At 43.1% G+C, this 20255-nt stretch overlaps 1 protein-coding gene across 1 annotated transcript in view; it reads left to right on the top strand.

Moving 5' to 3' along the window:
* The window catches only part of CACNA2D3 (calcium channel, voltage-dependent, alpha 2/delta subunit 3), a 1138585-nt gene that overhangs the window by 703286 nt on the left and 415044 nt on the right, over positions 1-20255 (top strand). Inside the window, exon 12 of the mRNA XM_006892223.1 lies at positions 15483-15561. Coding sequence (XP_006892285.1) covers positions 15483-15561 — 79 coding nt within the window. The remainder of the gene's footprint in view (positions 1-15482; positions 15562-20255) is intronic.

The raw sequence follows: 20255 nt of genomic DNA, 5'->3' as shown, positions 1-20255 counted from the left end.
TATAATCAAGGACGTTTTTGGCAGAATGTTAAATGATCCAGAAGTATTAAAAGAAGATGGAAAGAATATACTGAGTCACTGTATCAAAAGGAATTGGAAGACACAGAAGAATTTCATGAAACAACATATGAGCAAGAGCCTATGGTGATGAAAGAAGAAGTTCAGGCTATGGTCAGAGTCTAGAGAGCATTATGCTGAGTGGACTAATTCAGTGTTATAAGGACAAATATTGCATAAGACCATTATTGTAAAAATAAAAGAATAACTAGTTAGATGTGCTTAAATGTTCAAAAAGGGAAGGAGCAGGATGGGTAGGTTGGGGAATCACTAGGAAAACAATTTTGTGAGCAAGAGGAGGGTTAAGGAATTAGGAGAGATCCAATGGGAACCTGAAAAAACAGGATAATAGTAGGCATAGGTCAATGATGGTTGATTTTACAAATTAGTGTATCAATGTATATGAGTGATCATTTGAAACTCTATGTGAATGAAGGAATGTGTGAAACACAGTGACCATGAATAATATACAACGTACGCACATTTTGTTTCAAACCAAAATAAAATTTTAAAAAAATTGGTAGCACATGCAAATGGATTGAGATATTGGAAGAATTAGAAGGCAACCAGTCTGGACAGGAGACGACTAGGGCCTTAGCAATTGGGCCAAGGGAAGAAGACATGTATCTGTTTCCATTACCAATCACCAAGTTAGAGAAGAATAACATAAAGCATTGAGGGATGTCTTCAACCAATGACTTTTCAGAAAAGTCACCAGTAACTGAGAATGTCAGTTCACCATTCTTATACATTTTTAATGTCTTTGTATGACTTTTCCTTCTTTTTTTATAATTTTTTAAAATTTTCATTGTTTTGTTTTTACGTGTACCATCAAATCAGATCTGACTGGTACAGCAGGAGATTGCCCCCTCCTTCTCCAGGAAGAGCATCTGGTGGATTTGAACCGCGTACCTTTGGGGACTTGGCCTTCTTAAAAGCATTGGAAGAGCTCACAACTTCCATGAGAGTGGATTTCCCCCGACCCATCTCTATTGCACCCCTAGTCCTGAAAAGGGTGTTTGGGTATCTAGGGGGTTCTCACTATCTGATGGATGGAAGGGTAGGTGGGATTGGGTGGGTGGATGGGAAACATTACACAGAAAATGCACCAAAAATTAGATGTCAGTAGGAAGGGGAGGCAGGCTCCAGTGACAAGAAAATAAAAATAGATCCATAAAACACCTAGCAGAGCATCTGTTAGAGTCAGGGAGAGCCCAGATCTGGCATCAAGCCTTGAAGCAACCAATGCAAAGAAGAAAACCTGCACAGCTCTAAGAGTCACAGTCTAAGAGTGAAGCATAACAGCTGCTTAGAATAAAATATGACTCTTGCTGATTGAAGACAAAAAAGAAATTGTACCCTGGGGGTTTTAGTGGGTTTTTTTAAAAAAACAAAGTAATGGTCTCTTCCTTTCCAAACCCCTCAACACTTACCCACTTCGCCCCAGAACTATGACTTGCTTTCCTGTTTCCCTGATCTTGAAGCTGTCACTGATAGAAAAAAAAAATGGTGATTCTACAGGAAGGGTCTTCAGCCAGAGAGACATGCAGTCACAGTGGGAGTTGGGAGGTCTTAGGACTACTGGAACCTCTGGGGGACAAGAGTACGTGCTCAGATAATCAGTATGGATACATTCCCCCATCCTTACTTGTGAGCTGCACATCTGCTGTATAATCCTTGGTCAAATGGAATGAACACTGTCCTCCCCGACATCCTTGCATTTACCTCGTGAGTCCTTGACTCTTCTGACTGGCAGTCAGCTCCAGAAGGTAGTAGAGGAGGTGACAGCAAAAACTTCTATTTTGAACTAATTTTTAGTGACAGGAAAGATTGGTTGAGAAAATAAAAGTGACAAGAACCTTGGGAGAAAGCAACTGGGCCATTGTAGACTTCACAACAGCTGTTGGTTTTAATGAGTTTGAAAACTAGTTGGACACAATCCCAAACTCCTAGATTCTCTACCTCCTGCTGTACTGGTTCACCAGAGGGTACTTGAAGGGGTCTCTCCACTGTGTGCTGCTTCCTACAGGGTGTTGGTCCTCAATCCATGTGCAAAAGCTTTGAGGACTCTAGTGTGCTCACAGGCAACTGGGCCCTGATCTCTTGTCCCTAACTCAGCCTTCTAAGTCTTGCCCTTCTAAGGTTGCTTCTGCTGTTTGGTGCAGGTGAATCTATTTTCCACTGGCAGTGACCCCATATGACAGAGTAAAGTACCTCATGACTAGAGTTTCCTGGGTTGTAAACTTTGTGCAGACTGATCAGTCTCAGGTCTTTTTCTCACAGAACCACTGAATATGTTTGAACTGACAACCCTTTGGTTAGCAACTGAGTGATTCACCATTGCATCACCAAGACCCCTTAATCTAGAAGTAAAGTGAGACCGCATCGTGTTGGAGTGGGAACAGAGGTGCTGAGGAAAAGGGGCAGTTATTTTCAAGATCTAGCGTGGCAGCTCTAAGACATGCCTTACTGTTTACACACACTGCACCTTTTCCTGTTTCATATTTAACTCTTTAAGAACCCCTCAGGAAAGCTCCTCTTAGTAAGGGCCCTGTCCTCCTTTTACAGTATTAATCACAACAGCTCATGCCATTTTGCTTTTATTTGTTTTCTTTAACAGCTTCCCCACAATATGTCAGCCAGTTGACAAGTGAAGAAAATGAAGGTTAGGAAAGTCAGATAACATACTCAGTGCCTTCCAGCTCATTTAGGAAGGCAGATCCTGATCCTGGGATTCAAATTGTCTAATTTCCCACCCAGTTTTGTTCCACTCTCACATAGATTCTGAGTCATGGTGACCCCCCACTGTGTCAGAGTCCAACTCAACTCCTTTAGGTTTTCTTGTCTTGATTTTTCATAAATAGAACAGCAGCTCTGGTGGCCTAGTGGCAAGAAGCTGCACTACAATCCCAAAGGTGCACGGCTCAAATCCACCAGATGCTCTGCTAGAGAAGGAGGGCAACCTTCTCCTGTACCTGTCAGATCTGATTTGACGGTACACTCACAAAAATAATAATTAAAAAAAAATAAGAATGGGCATGTAAATGAAAAAATGGCTTACCATTCAATATAACTTTCTCTTTTTTCTTGTGTTCCATCAAAATGAATCCAGCTGGCACAGGAGGAGATTGTCCCTTCTTCTCCAGCAGAGCATGTGGTGGACTTGAAACACATGCCTTAGGGATTGCAGTGCAGCTTCTTGTCAGTGGGCCACCAGAGCTCCCTGAATATATGTTAATTAGAGACCAGCCTTACCTTGGTTGTAAAAAAAATGTTTGATGTTTGTGCAGGGGGTGTTTTGGTTTTTTAAGCCCAGATATATAAGAAGTTTATAAAAGGGGGGATCTTAACCTGAGATCCACAGATTCTTAAGGAGTCTAGGTCTGAACTTTGATAAAGAAGATGTCACTACGCCTCATGAATCCTGTTTGAAATTGTAAGTGTATGTTCTTGGGCATCTTTGTGGAGAACAGTCCCAACTCTTCTATGAAATTCCCAGTGGGTTTTGTGACTCTCAGAGGTTGATAAAAGGTGGATCATTGCCCTGACTCTGTTAAGGACCATCGGTTCCATTCTCCTCGGTGATGATAAACATTGATAGTGGCTTGTCAGACTCTCATGTACAGTTGTCTCCAGTTTTCACCCACAGTAATCCATTTTTCTTCAGCAAAACCTCTGGTAGGGTTACCTATTAATAGAAAATTTGGCTTTCCTCTGCTCACCTCATTTGCTTGCATGTGTGGCTATCTATTAATTTGTCTCAAATGCCCGAGGGAAGGCGACCTCAGTTGAAGAGAGTTTGTTACTTCTGGCCTGTCCTCTCATCCACTATCCTCTCAGATCCTGGTCACAGCCCTCGAGAGAGGTGAGGGGATTTCCCACGTTTTATGAGTAGGGAAGCTGCACACAGGTCAGAGGGCAAGAATGTGTAGAACTGGATCCACATGGAACCTGGGTTTTCTGCTGCTTCTGTACAAAGCTCTGCTCTTGAATAAAGTCAGTGGAACTGCTTGACAGTCTAAGAAATTCTACCTCCTGTGCCACCATCCTCACACATACATTCCCACCTTGGAGGATATTTGTAACTTGACTCACTGCTTCATTAAGTCGTGTGTCGTCCCTTCTGCTCCATTGGGTTACTCCAAGCTGTAATATCTATGTGATCCACAAACACCTCTCTCCTTTAACAAAACACATGGCCGTAAAGCCAGACTTCCATCTCCCTGGCCAGAGGATTGCAAATGGATTTCTGATCCCTGAACTTACTTTTGCCACACAACGAGGTATCAGGTACTTGGACTTGAGAGGAATGAGATTTTATAGACTCTTAGAGTATCTCGAAATTGACAGTTCATTATTTTTCATGATGGTCTATGATATTCATGTGTTGGATTTTTATTACTTTTGTAATTGAATTCCACTTAGCCCATTTTATCCCTGGCCCTGGCAGTCTTATCTGATTTGCCTCTCTCCTCCTGCTGGATAAGGATGTCTCTTTTATCATGAACCTGATGGCTTCCAGACAAAAGCACCTTGCTTAACATACCTTCTCAGCTTCCATCTCTACTCTTGCTGCATTTTCATGAAGATAAATACTGACAGAGATTTAGAAAGCATTTTTTGTGTGTGTGTGAATAGTCAGACTCCAGCCCTTTTCTTCTGTTTCAAGACTAAAGGTTTTGTCCAGAATGTTCCTCAAGAAACCATATAAATAACAGTAAATAAGAATATCTTTCCTGGAGATACAAATGAAGGACAAAATCAATAGTATCAAATTGTCTTTATATAAAAAAATTTTTTTTAAAAAATTGTCTTTATAGTATAAAAACCTTTACAGTTCTTTTTTTCTTTTGTTCCCCTGAATCTAAATTCATGAATCATGTAGAAAATTCCTGGAGGTACTTGAGGGACTGTTTGAGTTGGGCAGTGAGCCCACAGGGACAAGAGCAGGTGAGAAGACATAAATAGGCTCCCACATACCCATGTAGAAGCTCCAGCTTATCAGAATTGACATAACAGAACTAATGAATGTGAGCATCTACAGATGCTGGAGTGATGCTTTTCTAGTTGTTGTTGTTATGTGCTGTTGAGTCACCTGTGACTCATGACAACCCTAAACCCTGTTCTATCCTTTGCCAATCTTACTGTCTCCAGCACACCTACCCCCATTACCTCAGTGACTGAATCAATCCATCTCCTTGAGGGTCTTCCTCTCCTGAGCTGTCCCCCCACCCTCCCAAGCATGATGTCCCGCTCCAAGGACCGTTCCCTCCTTGCAACATATGTAAAGTATGTCAGATGAAGTCTCAGAATCCTTGCCTCCAAGGAGCAGCCCGGTTTAACCCTCTCCTTGAGGAACCTGTTTGTTTTCTTAGCTGTTTTTGGTATATTCCATAATCTTCTCCAACACCACATCTCAAAGGCATCAATTCTCCTTTTATTATCTTTAGTCATTGTCCAGCTCTCTGATGCATAGCAAGTGATTGCAAAGACCTGGCTTGTATCAGGCATACCTTAGTCTCCAGAGTGACATTGTTGCTCTTCAGTATTTTGGAGAGGTCTCTAACAGCAGACTTTCCAGTCGCAATACTTCTTTTAATTTCCTGGCTATTGGTGCCAAGAGTGTTGACTGTGGAGCCAAGCAAACTAAAGCTATTAACAATCTCAATCTCTTCACCATTTATCATGATGCTGCCAATTGTCCTAGTGGTGAGCATCTTTGTTTTCTTAATATTGAGCTTCAATCCATATTGAAGGCTGCAGTCCTTGACCTTCTACAGCAAGCGCTTCGGGTCCTCCTCAGTTTCAGCAAGTAGGGTTGTGTCATCTGCATAAAGCAGATTGTTGATGAATCTTCCTCCAATCCGGATGCCACGTTTCTCCTCATAGAGCCCAGCCTCCTGGACAACCTGTTCTTCATATAGGTTGAGAACATATGGAGACAGGACACATCCCTGGCATACACCCTTCCCAATTTTGAACTATGTAATGTTTCCTTGCTCTGTTCTGACGACTGCCTCCTAGTCCAAGTATAGCTTTCGTATTAGCATGATCAAGTGTTCTGGGGTTCACATTCTTCTCATAGTCAGCCACAGTTTGTTGTTATCCACACAGTCAAATGCCTTTGCATAATCAATGAAACACACATTCCTTTGCTACTCCCTACTTTCAGCCATGATCCATCTGACATTAGCTACAATATCCCTAGTACCACGACCCCTTCTAAACCCAGCCTGCACGTCTGGCAGTAGCAAATGTTATTTACAGCCCACAGAAGGTGAGTTTTTCAAAGGTGGAATTAATTAATGTTTTAAAGATTGTCTTCCTAGCTGTATAAAATTATAGCTTATTTCTTTGGAGTTTCCTGAGTGTCCTGTCCTAGCTCTTTCCTCTGCACGTAAGATCAAGTGTAGGGTTACTGTACTCTCCAAGAGCAGTGATTTGGTGTGACAGTCCAGCTCAGCAGCTCCAGCTATAGTGGGTACACATCTGCCTTCTACTCAGCAAAGTAAAAAACACATTTGGCTAATCCTGCTTGCCAAGCCAGGCTGCTATTTGATATTCCTGCCTTCTTACATTGACAAGGAGCATGTTTTAGATTGCCATTTTGATCTAGTATCTTTTTTTTTAAACCATCCAATGGACTCCTTGAAATTTAGTTCAGACTTGTGAATGGCTTCAGTGATTTCCCGACCTACCCTCCCTCCCCCACCACTGATTTTTCATTTCTAAGTTATACGTTTCTTCATTCTTTGTGGTGATGTGTTTTTTTTCAAAGTGTTGGTCTTGAACCACCAGTATAACATCCATCATGGACACTTTTCACAAACACAGGAGAGGGTGAAGCTAGGCTGCTCCTTGCAGGCAAAGATTCTGAAGCTTCGTCTCACATACTCTGGACATTTTGCAAAGAGGGACCAGTCCTTGGAGAGGGACTTCATGCTTGGGAGGGTGGAGGGACAGCACAGGAGAGGAAGACCCTCAATGAGATGGGTTGACTCAGTGACTGGGGTAATGGGAGTAGGTGAGATTGGCACAGGATAGAGCATGGTATAGGGCTATTGTAAATAGGGTCACTATAAGTTGCAGGCAACTCGATAGGACATAACAACAACAACACAACAAGTCATACTCAGGTGGTTGGGAGCTCTGGTAGCCTAATAGTAATCAACTGCACTGCAATCCCCAAGGCACACAGTTCAAATCTACCAGCTGCTCTGCAGGAGAAGGACGGGCAGTCTCCTCTGCTGTGATTTACTGCCTCACAAAACCTGTTGGAGGGTGAGCTCTGAGTTGGTTTTGAGTCTGTGGCACAAAAAGAAGTAATACTCGCTGCCATTTGTCTGTCAGTACTCCGGTGGTTTATGTGTTGCTCTGATCCTGGAAACTGCCACCAGTTTTTCAAATAGCAGGATCACCCTTGAGGGCAGATTTCAGCAGAGCTCTTAGACTAAGATAAACCAGGGGGAAATGTCTGGTTATCTAGTTCTGAAAACTAGTCAATGAAAACTCTATGTAAAAAAGACAATTGTCCAGTAGTGTCCTAGAAGACGGGCCCCCTAGATTGTTGTTGTTATGTTCCATTGAGTCGAAACAGACCCATAGGTGACCCTCCAGTGATTACCAGAGGCACTTCAGTCGCACGAGAGGAGATTGCCCATCCTGCTCCCACAGAGCAGCTGGTGATCTCGAACCGTGTGCCTTCGAGATTGCAGCACAGCTTTTTGCTACTAGCCATCAGCCATCAGAGTTCCCTAACTCCTAGATTAGAAAGCACTAGAAATATATAGTAGACACAAGAATGGGCTTGAACATACCAACAAACTTGAAGGTTTCACAGGCCCAGGCAACAGTAATTCTAATGTATTTGAGTTTATCGTGAGTTAGAGGCAACACAATGGCAGTTAACAGTAACATTGAAAACAAAGCCCCACCTCACTGTGGAGACAGCTCCAGCTCAGTGGGTCTTCCACCGGCTTTCTGAGGCTCTCAATCACAAGAGGACACTGCCGTCTTTCCCTCGTGGAGCACCTGGTGGTTTAGACGGCTGGCCTTTGGACGAGCAGTACACCCTGCCACTTTGCCACCAGCAGAGGACTTCTTAATCTGAATCGCTAGAAGGCAGACATAGGGAATCTGTCTTTAACATATAATCCTAGATCTTTTGGGTCCTGACATCCAAGGAAGTCTGAGAGTTCTTGTCACCTTGGCCAGAGTCAGTGTCCTCTCCCACCTGACTACATCACAGCGACTTATTTGATCTTTATGCTTCTAACCTTAACACCATTCTGTGTCTCTCCAAGTTGGATATACATTGAGGTCTCCATGGGGAGATTGAAAGTTGAGTTCTGCCTTTGGAAATACTGATTCGACTGCTCTTGGGCGAAAGCTGGGCATTCAGAATGGCAGGGGTTCCGTTGGAGGACTGAAAGGAGAGCCAGGCTGAACACAGCTGTCCATGGTTTCTTCTCCACCCTGTTGTCACAGCAGATTATGAGAGTTTGTCCTTCATACTTAAATGTTGCTGAGAGGCTGTTCCGTGCTTAGAAAGATAGAGTCAGTGAAGGAAGAGAAGACCCTGGCCCAAGGAGATGGATTGTCAGGGTGACTTCAGCAGTGGATTCTAGCGTATTAGAGATGATGAGGATGGCACAGGATAGGTCATCGTTCAGGTCAGCTGTTCATGGGACCACTATGAGTAATACTTGATTTGATAGCACCTAACAATAACAACAGCGTCACAAAGACTTTTTTTTCAATGAAGTATCAATTCATGTCAGGCTTCTACTGAGTCCCTCCTGTGACTTCTACTTTTGCTCCAAGGAGAACTTGTGTTCTAAAAGCATCTCCCGAGAGCCCATATGATCTGACACCCATTGTTCCCCCAAGTTCCATATCCTTCTATTTCTATTTCAGATTCCATTCCATCCTGGCTGGCTTCCTCTGTCCTTCAGGCATTACTATCTTGGGGTCCTTGTGCCTTTTATTTCCTCCACCTGGAACACACTTTCCCGCTGGTCACGTGGCTCACTGCCCCTTCTCATCCTGTTCCGTGCTCAGATATCACTCCACCAACACGACCTTCCTTCCCTCTCCTTGTAAAGTAGCAGCTCCATCACTGTTCATCCCCTTGCCCTACTGTATTCCTTCATAGAATTTATTTATAAAAAAACCAACTCATTAATTGCTCTCGGAACTGGCTCATGGCTAGTCCTCCACTGGGTTTCCAGAACTGTAAATTGTATGGGAAGTGCTTTCCTGTCTGTCTCCGTCAGAGCTGCCAGTGGATTAAACCCATAAGAAGGGCTATACATTTGTGCTCTCAGTGTAAGTCCCTCAGGACCATGCATGTCACCATTTATTGTCAATTATTTCAACTAGTAAAGATTACCTGTGCGTCTGTTGCTTATTGTCCATTTAGCTCTGAGGAAAACGTCAATTCCTAGTGAGTTTATTTTGTTCGCCATCCCGTTTCTAGCACCCCGAAGGGTTCCTGGCCCAAAGGATGTGCTCAGAGTTTACTTGTGTTGGGATGGATGACAAGCTGCTTCTCTTGGACTACCTCCGAAGCAAAGTGGCACAGCAGGTCTTCAAGCTGGTAACTGAAGCGGCAGTCTATTTTCTGCCCGAGACATTGTCCCTTTGTGCTTGTGTTAGCAGCCACTTCCCTCCACTTATTTTAACGGCAGTGCTGCCATGCCAAAGGCACACAGTTCGCACCTGCCAGCTGCTTCGTGGCAGAAAGATGGGCGGTCCAAAAGCCCTCTGGCAGGTCAGGTATGAGTTGGTTCTAACTCGATGGTACACAATAACGACAATAAAAGGAGAGAATCTGATTTGTCATCTTTACCAACTCAAACTGCCTAACTCCACCCAAGGTCCAGGAAAACGGTGCCCCCCCACCCCAAGTCTCTGATGAGAATTTTGTCTACACGAGTAGGAAGCATAATCTGTTTTGATGGAAAAACTGGGTCAAGTTTTCTGTTTGTTTCATTTGGGGAACTTTATACTAAATAGATTAAATTAACCGACTTTGAACTTTGAAATGTCTTCATCCCAACATTTTATTAAGCCTAATTTGATTTGTAGAGCATTTAACGATCGTCCAGACTTAAATGGGAATCAAAATGAATAGGTTGATGCAGGCCACTCTCCTCCTCTTACCCTTAACTCTGCCTTTCTGCTGGGTTAATGAGCTTCACTGAGGATGGTGCCTTCCCAGCCTGGAGACGGGAAGTGCAAAGGCTGTGGTTTCTGTGGCGCATTAGTGCATCCTCATGGCTGCCTGGTCGGAACTTGATCCTGGTGCCTTCCCATTATTGTCTATGCCGAGCACCTGGCTTTAAGACCACCCCAGATTCCAGTTCTGTGAATATTCTTTGCCACATCAGAAAGGGTCTGCAGCTCAGGGCACCGTTGTAAAAGCTTGTCTGATGATACATGTTAGGGAAGAAACCTCCAGTTGTTGAAAAGAAGATCCACAGAGTTACACAGTTAGTTAATGACAGCCATGAGGAGTCACTTGACAGTGGTTCTCATAAAGGGTTTGTCGTTTTTGTTGTTGTTGAGGACTGTAGAGTAGGAACCGACCCACTTCTGAGCCTCCAGCAGGTTTTCAGAGGCTGTTGATTGCCCTAGAGGAAACTGGGCTTCCTCCTGCGGAGCAGCCAGCGGATCTGAACCCTGTGCCTCCAGCTGCAGTGCAGTTTCTTAGCACTGAGCCACCAGAGCCTAAGGGTTTACAATCAGCACAAGAGTTTATTGTCAGTTAAATGAGCAATAGAATAAAGCAGAGCCTTCCCTGGAATATTTGAGAACAAGATTTAAGTTCCACATAGCATCTCTTCTTGCGTTCAATTTTCACTTCTTTTTCAATTTCTTCTGGAAGTAGCCATGTAATTATTATTTCTCAAATTTACTGATTATTATTAAGACAGTACATGTTAAAGCAATATACAAGTTTATGAAGTAGGGGGGAAACCCACAACCAGGCTCCCCCTTTAAAAAAAAAAGGCACTGCCAAAACCAAGGAAGACCTGAGGCTTTTGCTGCAGAAAGCAATGCAGCTTTCAATATGGATTGAAGTTCAATGCAAAAAAAACCCACAAAGGTTCTCATCACTGGGCCAGTAGGTAGCCTTGTGATAGATAGTGAATAGATTGAGATTGTTAAAAGCTTCAGTTTGCTTGGCTCCACAGTCTACACTCTTGGTACCAGCAGCCAGGAAAACAAAAGATTAATTACATTTGGAAAATCTACTGTCAGAGACTTCTCCAGAATACTAAAGAGCAATGATGTCAGTCTAGAGACTAAGGTGCATCTGATCCAGGCTCTGGTCTTCACAATTGTTTGCTATGTATCAGAAAGCTGGACAATGTCTAGAAATGATATAAGGAGAATTGATGCCTTTGAGTTGTAGTGGTGGAGAAGAGTATTGAATATATCATAGACTGCTAGGAGAACAAACAGGTTCATTTTAGAGAGGGTGAAACCAGGTTTCTACTTTCAGGCAAGGATTCTGAAGCTTCTTTTGATATACTTTGGGCATATTGCAAGGAGGAACCAATCCTTGGAGAGAGACATCATGCTTGGGTTGGTTGAGGGACAGCAAGAGAGGAAGACCTTGTATAAGATGGATTGACTTAGTGACTGGAGTAAAGGGGGTGAGTGTGTTGGAGACACTGAGGTTGGCACAGGATAAAGCAGGGTTCAGAGCTGTTGTACATAGGGTTGCTATTAGTCACAAGCAGCTTAACGGCACTTAACAACAACAATGTCACACTGCCTCACAAATTCTACTACATTCCTTTACAACTGTTTCTCCTCACCAGTTTAAAAAGTTGTATTACTGCATTGCTACATGACATTTTATGACATGTTGTTGTTATGTGCCATCGAGTCGCTTGTGACTCATAGTGACCCTATGTACAAGAGCTCTAAACACAGTTCTATCCTGTGCCAATCTTGCCATCTCAAATGCATTCATTCCCATCATTCAGTCACAGAATCGATCCATCTCATTGAAGGTCTTCCTCTCCTTCACTGCCCCTCCACTCTGCCAAACATGATGTCTCTCTCCAAGGACCAGTCCCTCCTTGCAACATGCCCAGAGTGTGTCAGACGAAGCTTCAGAATCCTTGACTCCAGGGAGCATTCTGGCTTCACCCTCTCCAGGACAAACCTGTTTGTTCTCCTAGCAGTCCATGGTATATTCAACACTCTTCTTCAGCACCACAACTCAAAGGCATCAATCCTCCTTCTATCATCCCTATTCACTGTCCAACTCTCTGATGCATAGCACGTAATTGCGAAGACTGTAGCCCATATCAGGCGGACCTTACCATTAAATTTTTAGCTAGTCAACTCTGGATAGTTAGGATACAACCATTTTTTAGCATTATAAGTAATGTGGAATGAATATTCTTGGATCTTTTTCATAGTGTATTAAAATATTATAAGCAAAATGTTAAAGCTTCTACTAAACCTAACACTCTACAGTTTCCCAGTGTCCTGCTAATTCTTGTCATCTTCCTTACCTACTTGCTCATTGTATACATTTTACTTGCTGTCTCAGCTGTATGAAAAATACCGAGCGTTAGAAATACTGGGTTACAAAATTATAGAAAGACAATGTTATGGATGTAATTAAATTGCTCTCCAAAATATTTTCTCCTTCAGAGTATAATTTCATTTTTTCTTGCCAATTGAAAGGCATTCTTGTGAGAAATGTGGGGCATAACTTAGTAGCATTTGATTATGTTTATTTTATAGGAAGAGATGCAACAAGTCATTTTCACGCCATTCTTCTTCTGATAAAGAGGCCCTTCCACTGGGAGCCAAGAACCACACATAAGTGGAAATAGTGAATATGGGTAGATTTCCTTAACAAGCAATAATGTAAAAGACAAACCAACAAAAAGGAACAAAACTATGCCTGTAAGTCCTTTAGCTCAGTACCTGACCGGGGAATGGTAATGACTGCAGAAGCCATGGTGGCCGTATTGATGAGGGCACTGGTAGAGGTCAAGGAGGTCATGATGCAGGTTTTCATTATTGTAGTTTTTCTTGCTCAGTTTTGTCTGCTCTTGAGTTTGGCACATTCTTACTGGTTTTCCAGACAGGTTGCCATCTTTTTTAAAAAAATCAGAAATTGTGTAAATTTTGCCAATGCATCACAGCATTATTCTGGGACTTTTACTGTGGCTCTGAGAGAGAATTCAGTGTATATTCTGAAGTTCTTCATCCAGACAGCAGAGGAGACTGGCACTCAGAGGAACCTTTGGAAATGCTCTGTTGCCCATCTTTGCCTACAAAGAAACAGACTCATTTTCTGGAAGCTATTTCCTATGCTTTCTCCTTTAAGACCCAGCATAAATGTTTATGTCTAGAATTTTTTCTTGTGGGTAGCTTAAATTTGGAATTAAAGGCAAGGGATTAGGGGAACAGGCAAGGGATTGTGGGAAAAGGCAAGGGATTATGGGAAAAGCCTGATTCTAGTCTTAAGAGATTTTATTCCAGCCCCACCTCCTGTGTAGTCTGACTGTAATTTTCTGTGTTGATGGAATCACATCTCCAGCGAGTTAAAGAAATGGCCTCAGTGTTTCCCTAAGGTCTCTGAAGATCTTTCTTGTTAGATGAGGCCTTGATGAAACACATAAAATGTCTTAAGAAGATTTCAATTTCTCCTAAATCTGGAGTCTGAACTGGATGCCTACAGTGGCCCAGCAGGAAGATAGAAAGGCAACCCCCGTAGGGAAGTCAACCACCGTTGACGACATGACACTGAATCCAGTGATATTTCTTCCACGAGGAGACAGACTCTCCAAAAAAATTAAACTTTTCTTCTACCTGCTGTGACATGAGTGGATATGGTGTAAATAAAACAGATGAAGAAAGAGTACTTCTGTGTGTCTGTGATACACATGAAATAAATTACTACATCAGGGAGCACACATGAGGACAGACTGAGGGAATATAGTGGCAATGTGCATTTACAGTTTCTTTAGTTGGAAATACGTAATCACTTAAAAATTAGTCGTCAAATTATAATACCCCGATAAGAGGGTATTCAAAATTAAGGCAAAATTCTTATAGATTTTCTTTCGTTCACATATTGAGTTATAACATTACAACTGGTGAAGTAAACACACCCGTTCTTTCTTCTGGGAAACAGACCATCCCATGGACCTAACTACATAGACATTAGCTGGTATGATTGTGATAAAGAAGTAAAGGATCAGTAGGGGTTGCTACTAGAGAAAATAATGGTGTGTCTGAACTAGTCTATATGAACTAAGAGGCTATTAGCTGGTAAAACCTATGATGCTATTTGACAGGAATTCTCTCTCTAGTGCTTTGCCTTCGTTTAACTGAATATGATAGCACAGGGTCTGTGTTTGACTTGGAGAATGAGTTTTGTTTGGACTGTATACTGTGAACCCACAAAACATTTTCAATTAAAGGGTTTTAAGTTTTTGATGCCTTGTTTTTCTTAAATCTAACCCACAAATACTGCTTGAGGAATAGGGAATATTGTGCTTTGTTTCAGAGAACCCTGGCCTGATGAGAGAGAACTTAGAAATCAGTAGAAAATGAGGTAGCCATGACTTGACAGGTGTTTTCTGCTCTCTGAGACACCAGAATCTCAAGAGGTGTAAAAAGAACCCTCATCCATCTCCAGGTCCCGGTCTATGTCTCTCTTGTATAGTTCATTACCTCTTAAAATCATGCCAGGCACCACAAATGGTACAAGAGGACCTGTAGTCTGTCTTCACCATCAGGGGGTGGAAATATTGAAGGTCTTACCTTCAAAAGACCCACTGCCATTAAGTGGATTCTGATTCAGTGACCCTAATGAACAGAGTAGAACTACCCGCATGGGGTCTCCAGGGTCTTAAGTCCTTCCAGAAGTAGGCAGCCACATCTTCTTCCCATGCAGCAGACAGTGGAGTCAAACCACTAGCTTTTCAGTTAACAGCTGAGTGCCTCCCCGCTGTGCTACTGAGTCTCCTGTGAAAGGCCTTCCGTGATGCTTTAATTCACAAGAACAGCCCGCGTTGCACTTCCTATGAGGGTGAGGGTTATGACTGCGGATTTGGTCCAGACCTGGACAGTCCTGGTCCACATGTGTGGAGCGAACCCAGGCCCATTGATGCTGCCAATCGCCCGTTTCAAGTTCTTCTCTTCTGTCGTGAGTTGCTCACAGAAAAACAACCACCACCAGTGCCATATGGTTGAAAAGATCAAAGGCCCCCGGTCTTGGATATATTTCTAGCTGACTGTACTTGAAATGTCTAAAATATGTTCTTGCAGATGGGAAGCATGGTGTGTTGCAGAGGTTTGCCACATGTGCGTGGGCCCGGCTGTGGCCTGCGAGGCCTGTGAGCAGGGAAAGCCGCTGACCCTTGCGTTCCTCTTCCTTCCAGGTGCGCATCTTCACGTACCTCATTGGACGCGAGGCGGCTTTTGCAGACAACCTCAAGTGGATGGCCTGTGCCAACAAAGGTGGGTCCCCTCCGTGTGCCTGATGCTATGCAACTTCCTAGTTGTGTCAAACTTGAGTCACGAGATGGTGGAGAAATGCAAGAAAATGCTTGAATTCAGAGAGAAGTGGCTCTAAATGGTCCTCAATAGACCTGTAAGTGTTTCTCCCACAATATGTTTCTAAATGTAGAGCTGCCGTTGAGCCAAGTGGAAGGGATTACACTTCTCTCCTTGGCTGTTTCAGAGCTGAGGGACTATGGGAGAATTACTAGGGGTCAGGTATCCACTCTTCACTGAAACATCAATTCACTCTCCTTATAATCCCAGCCCCCTTGCAGGTAGATAGGACTCAAGGCTCATTCTGGCCAAGAGTCTTCGTGAAAACAGCTGGAGTCATTTCTGGATTTAAACGCACAAGGGTTCGGCTGGTGGTCCCATGTGCTCTTCTCCTGGTCTTATGAGCTCAAGTCCCAGGTGGGTCAGCCTTCACTTGGACCCCTGGGATTACAGAGCCAACTGCCCTGTAATCTCCCTGACTTCTACTTTCAGCCATCCACTAACTCACACACACATTCAGTATAGAGTGTGCATGATAAGTAAATCTCTGTATTAAGCCTCTGAAATTTTTATAGTATTGTATCCTTAGTGTAACTCAAACTATATGGCCAGTTTAGTTAGCGACCTTTTACTTGACTCAGTGTTCTGGTCTTTCGAATGGGAATGATAATAGATTCTCCTTTGATTCTTATGAAGGCAAGGACTAATGATAAATAGGTCTGGGAGCATCGTTTGCAGGGTTTTTTTTGCTGCTAACCACAAAGCTTCGCCTCTTCAGCGGTTCAAATCCACCAGTGGCTTCTCAGGAGAAAGACAGGTAGTCTCCTCCATTATGATTTATAGCCTTGGAAACAGAACGGAGGGTCACCATGAGTTGGAACTGACTCGCTGGCAGCGCGTAAGAACGGGATGGTGCATATTAGTTCAGTGATGGGACACAGCACGTACTCAGTGAATGCTGGCTTTTTATGTTAGCCAGAGTCATTCATCAGCGAGGAACTTTGTGGGCACAGCAGTCCCACGTTCAGCCACTAACGGAAAAGATGGAGGTTTGGACCCACCCGGCAGCTATGTGAGAGAAAGAACGAGGGATGTGTTCCTGTAAAGATGGTAGCTTATCCAGTAGCAGTTGTACTTTGCCACATGGGATTGCTACATGTTGGAAATCAACTCAGTGCCACTCAGCCACAGTCAGTACATTATTCTTGAGCTAAAATAATTTTATAAAGGCTGATTAAATCAAAATTAAATAGTCAGGAGATCAGGAAATGTAGCGCACTGGGAACGTCTACAGTCAAGGACCTCTCCAGATTATTGAGGAGCAATGATGTTAGTTTGAGGACTAAGGTGTGCCTGATGCAGACCGTGATTTTCTCAATTACTTGCTATAGTACTGAGAGTCGTAAAATGAATAAGGATGACAGAAGAGTCGATGCCTTTGAACTGTGATGTTGGAGAAAGGTGCTGAATATCCCATGGACTGCCAAAAGAACAAAGAGATATGTCCTGGAGAAAGTGCAGCCAAAGGGTTCCTTGGAGGCAAAGATCGTAAAACTTTGTCTCCCATATTTGGGCATGTTACTAGGAGAGGGTACTCACTGGGGAGGGACATCGTATTTGGGAATGTAGAGGGTCAGTGAAAGAGAGGACCCTCAACCAGATGGATTGACACAGTGACTGTGCCAATGGGCTCAAGCATGTCAGAGATTGTAAGGATGTCACAGGATAGGACAGCGTTCGGAGTTGTTTTCCATAGGAGCTCTGGTGGCCTAGGGCCAAGAAGCTGCATTGCACTCTCAAAGGCACGGGGTTTGAATCCACCAGCTGCGCCACAGGGGAAGGATCAACAGTCTCCTCCCGTAAGATTAAGTGCCTCTGAAAACCTGCTGGAGGGTCAGCCATGGCTTGGTTCGGACTTGACGGTACAGAACAAGAAGGAGGCATTCCTAAATTTATTTGAAAATGTATTTTCACGTAAAACAACTATGAAAATGTTTTTCTTACATTCTCCTTCTATGGAACGCACTCTCGAAAATTCTAAATTAAAACAACCTGCTGCTCGTATTTTTAGATACTATTTAAAAAATTTGAAACTACTATTTTCATTTCATCTTTATTTTAAAGTTTCATTTGAACTAAAATACTGACTTCTGTATTGTATTATACAAACAATGCTTTGAGGAAGACACGGTAAGGGAAGTAATAGGAGTCTTCAGTTTATACACAGCCAAGAGCAAAGCATAGTAGGAAAAGAATCTAGGCTATTAGTTACATGTATTGTATAGGCTCTGTTGTACATAGGGTTTTCAGAGGCCTGCTATCTCACAAATGGATGGCCTATCCTTCTTCCTAGTCTGTCTTAATTTGAATGCTCAGATTTAGAACATTATCTGACAGACAAGCATGTTACAGAAAAGAGCTGATTAACACGTTGCCGCAAATGACAATAATACTTGAAAAAAAAGTGTTTCTCAGTACGGTCATCAATTTAAAAGTGTGCGGCAACATGTTAAAGATATTTTCCAGTTCTTGACCTACCCCTACCCCTCCTCCACCAGCATTCTCTTCTACTCCCACCTACTCCATTAAACATCTGTCTCCCCTGTCCAGCCCTTGATGTGAGGGCCTACATTGTCAATCTTTCTGGGCTTCTGTGATTCTGAATACCTCAAGCTCCTTCCAGTTTCTTCTGCTGAAGACAGTATCTCTTGAGTTTAGGAGTCTTGAATTTCTGCTCCAGGATTGACTTCTTGTACCTTAGGGTCTCTTCTCCTCCATTTATGCTACAATATGAGCAGCCAGGAATTAAAAGACGAATTGCATTGGGAAGGTCTGCTGTCAGAGACCTCTCCGAAGTACTGAGGACCGATGATGTCAGTCTGGAGACAAAGGTGCACCTGATCAGGCCATGGTCTTTGCAATTACGTGCTATGCATCAGAAAGTTGGACAATGACTGGGGATGATAGGAGAATTGATGCCTTTGAGCTGTGGTGCTGGAGAAGAGTATTGAATATACCATGGACATCTAGGAGAACAAACAGGTTCATCATAAAGAGGGTTAAGACCAGACTGCTCCTTGGAGGCAAGGATTCTGAAGCTTCGTCTGACATACTTTGGACATGCTACAAGTCAGGATCAGTCCTTGGAGAGGGACGCAGTGCTTGGGAGGGTGGAGGGACAGCGCAGGGGAGGAAGGCCTCTGATGAGATGGATTAATTAAGTGACTGAGTTGATGGGGATAGTTGTGTCAGAGACAATAAAATTGGCACAGGATAGAGCAGTGTTTAGGGCTGTTTTTGCAGGTGACTCTACGGCACATAACAACAACAACAATTGTATAAGCAAGGCTCTTAACCCATAATCCTTAAATTTAAGTCCAGCCTTCACCTCTCACCATGTGCAAGGTATCTCAGTCGGATGTTGTGAAAGTTTCTCTAATGAGAAAGCCGGCATCTCAGAGCCTGCCACAGAAATACTTTCTAATTTTGTCTTGTATTATATCAATCTGTGGATTTTCTGTCTTCTCTGAAGCTATGAGTCTATGAGAGAAACCTTTGCCACTGCCTACATCTTGAATATTCTCACAGAGCCTAGTCTTACATGCATTGGGTAGTCCTTTGATGTTTGATAAATGAGTACATTGACTATAAATACTAATAAAGTATGTATGTCCTAGTGCATGGTAAATTCATTTTGATAGGTGTAGGTGGCATTTTTTTTACCTTGATCTCCTGTCATGTTTTGTAAGAGTTCCAGTGTTTGCATTTCAGCAGAAGAAAGAAAATGCAAAGAAAGGTACACTGACTGGGATCTGTTGTTGCTTTGGTGACAAAGTTATTTTAGTTGCCAACAATCAAATTTGGTCCAAACTCAAATTAAAAAGAGGAGTGTTTTTCAGCAACTGGGGAGTGACTCAGAACCTGGGGAGGGAGGGGCCAGCAAGCTGTATTTCTGCTGTCCTCCTTCTTCTGGGTTGCTTTCTACTTTTCCACCTTTTTCTTCTACTCTGTCAGTAGCCCTTAATTGTTATGCTTTGTGCACGGCCAGAAATGCTCCCACCACGGTGCACAGGCCCATCCATCCACACAGCACAGTAACTTGTCCTATATTGTAGGCAACACATGATATTAGAAAGAACTTACTTTTTTCATTTCCAGGACTGAATGCCACAGATTAAAATCACCCACCTTGGGCTTAGTAGCATAACTTTCTGTCCACTAGGCCAATGTAGCTCTCTATGTTGTTGTCGTTATTGTTGTTAAGTGCTGTTGAGTCGTAAATGACTCGTAGTAGCGATCCTATGAACATTGTTTCCAGAGGCAAGCCATTTCAGAAGTGGATGCCACTCCTGCTTCCAAGCTTGTTTTAGTCGGGGAGTTTCACCAAACACTGTCCACCATGGGTAACCATTACTGCATTTGACACATCAGTGTCACAGTGTTTAACATTACAGCAACTGTGAGCTACCTCAGTACAGCAAGGCACAGACCAGTGCTTTACCACCTAAGAAGAATGTTTGACAAAAAAACCCGGCCTGAGGGCCGCAGATTAGAATCACCCACCTTGGGCTTGGTAGCGTAACTTTCTGTCTACTAGGCCAACAGAGCTCTTTCTGTGTTGTCATTGTTATTGTTATTATGATATTTCATTCAAAAGA

The sequence above is a fragment of the Elephantulus edwardii genome, unplaced genomic scaffold, assembly GCF_000299155.1.
Source record: "Elephantulus edwardii isolate Elephantulus edwardi_28Jun2011 unplaced genomic scaffold, EleEdw1.0 scaffold00113, whole genome shotgun sequence".
Classification (NCBI taxonomy): Eukaryota; Metazoa; Chordata; class Mammalia; order Macroscelidea; family Macroscelididae; genus Elephantulus; species Elephantulus edwardii.
The sequence above is the reverse complement of the archived record's forward strand: the minus strand, read 5'-3'. Positions and strand labels throughout refer to the sequence as shown.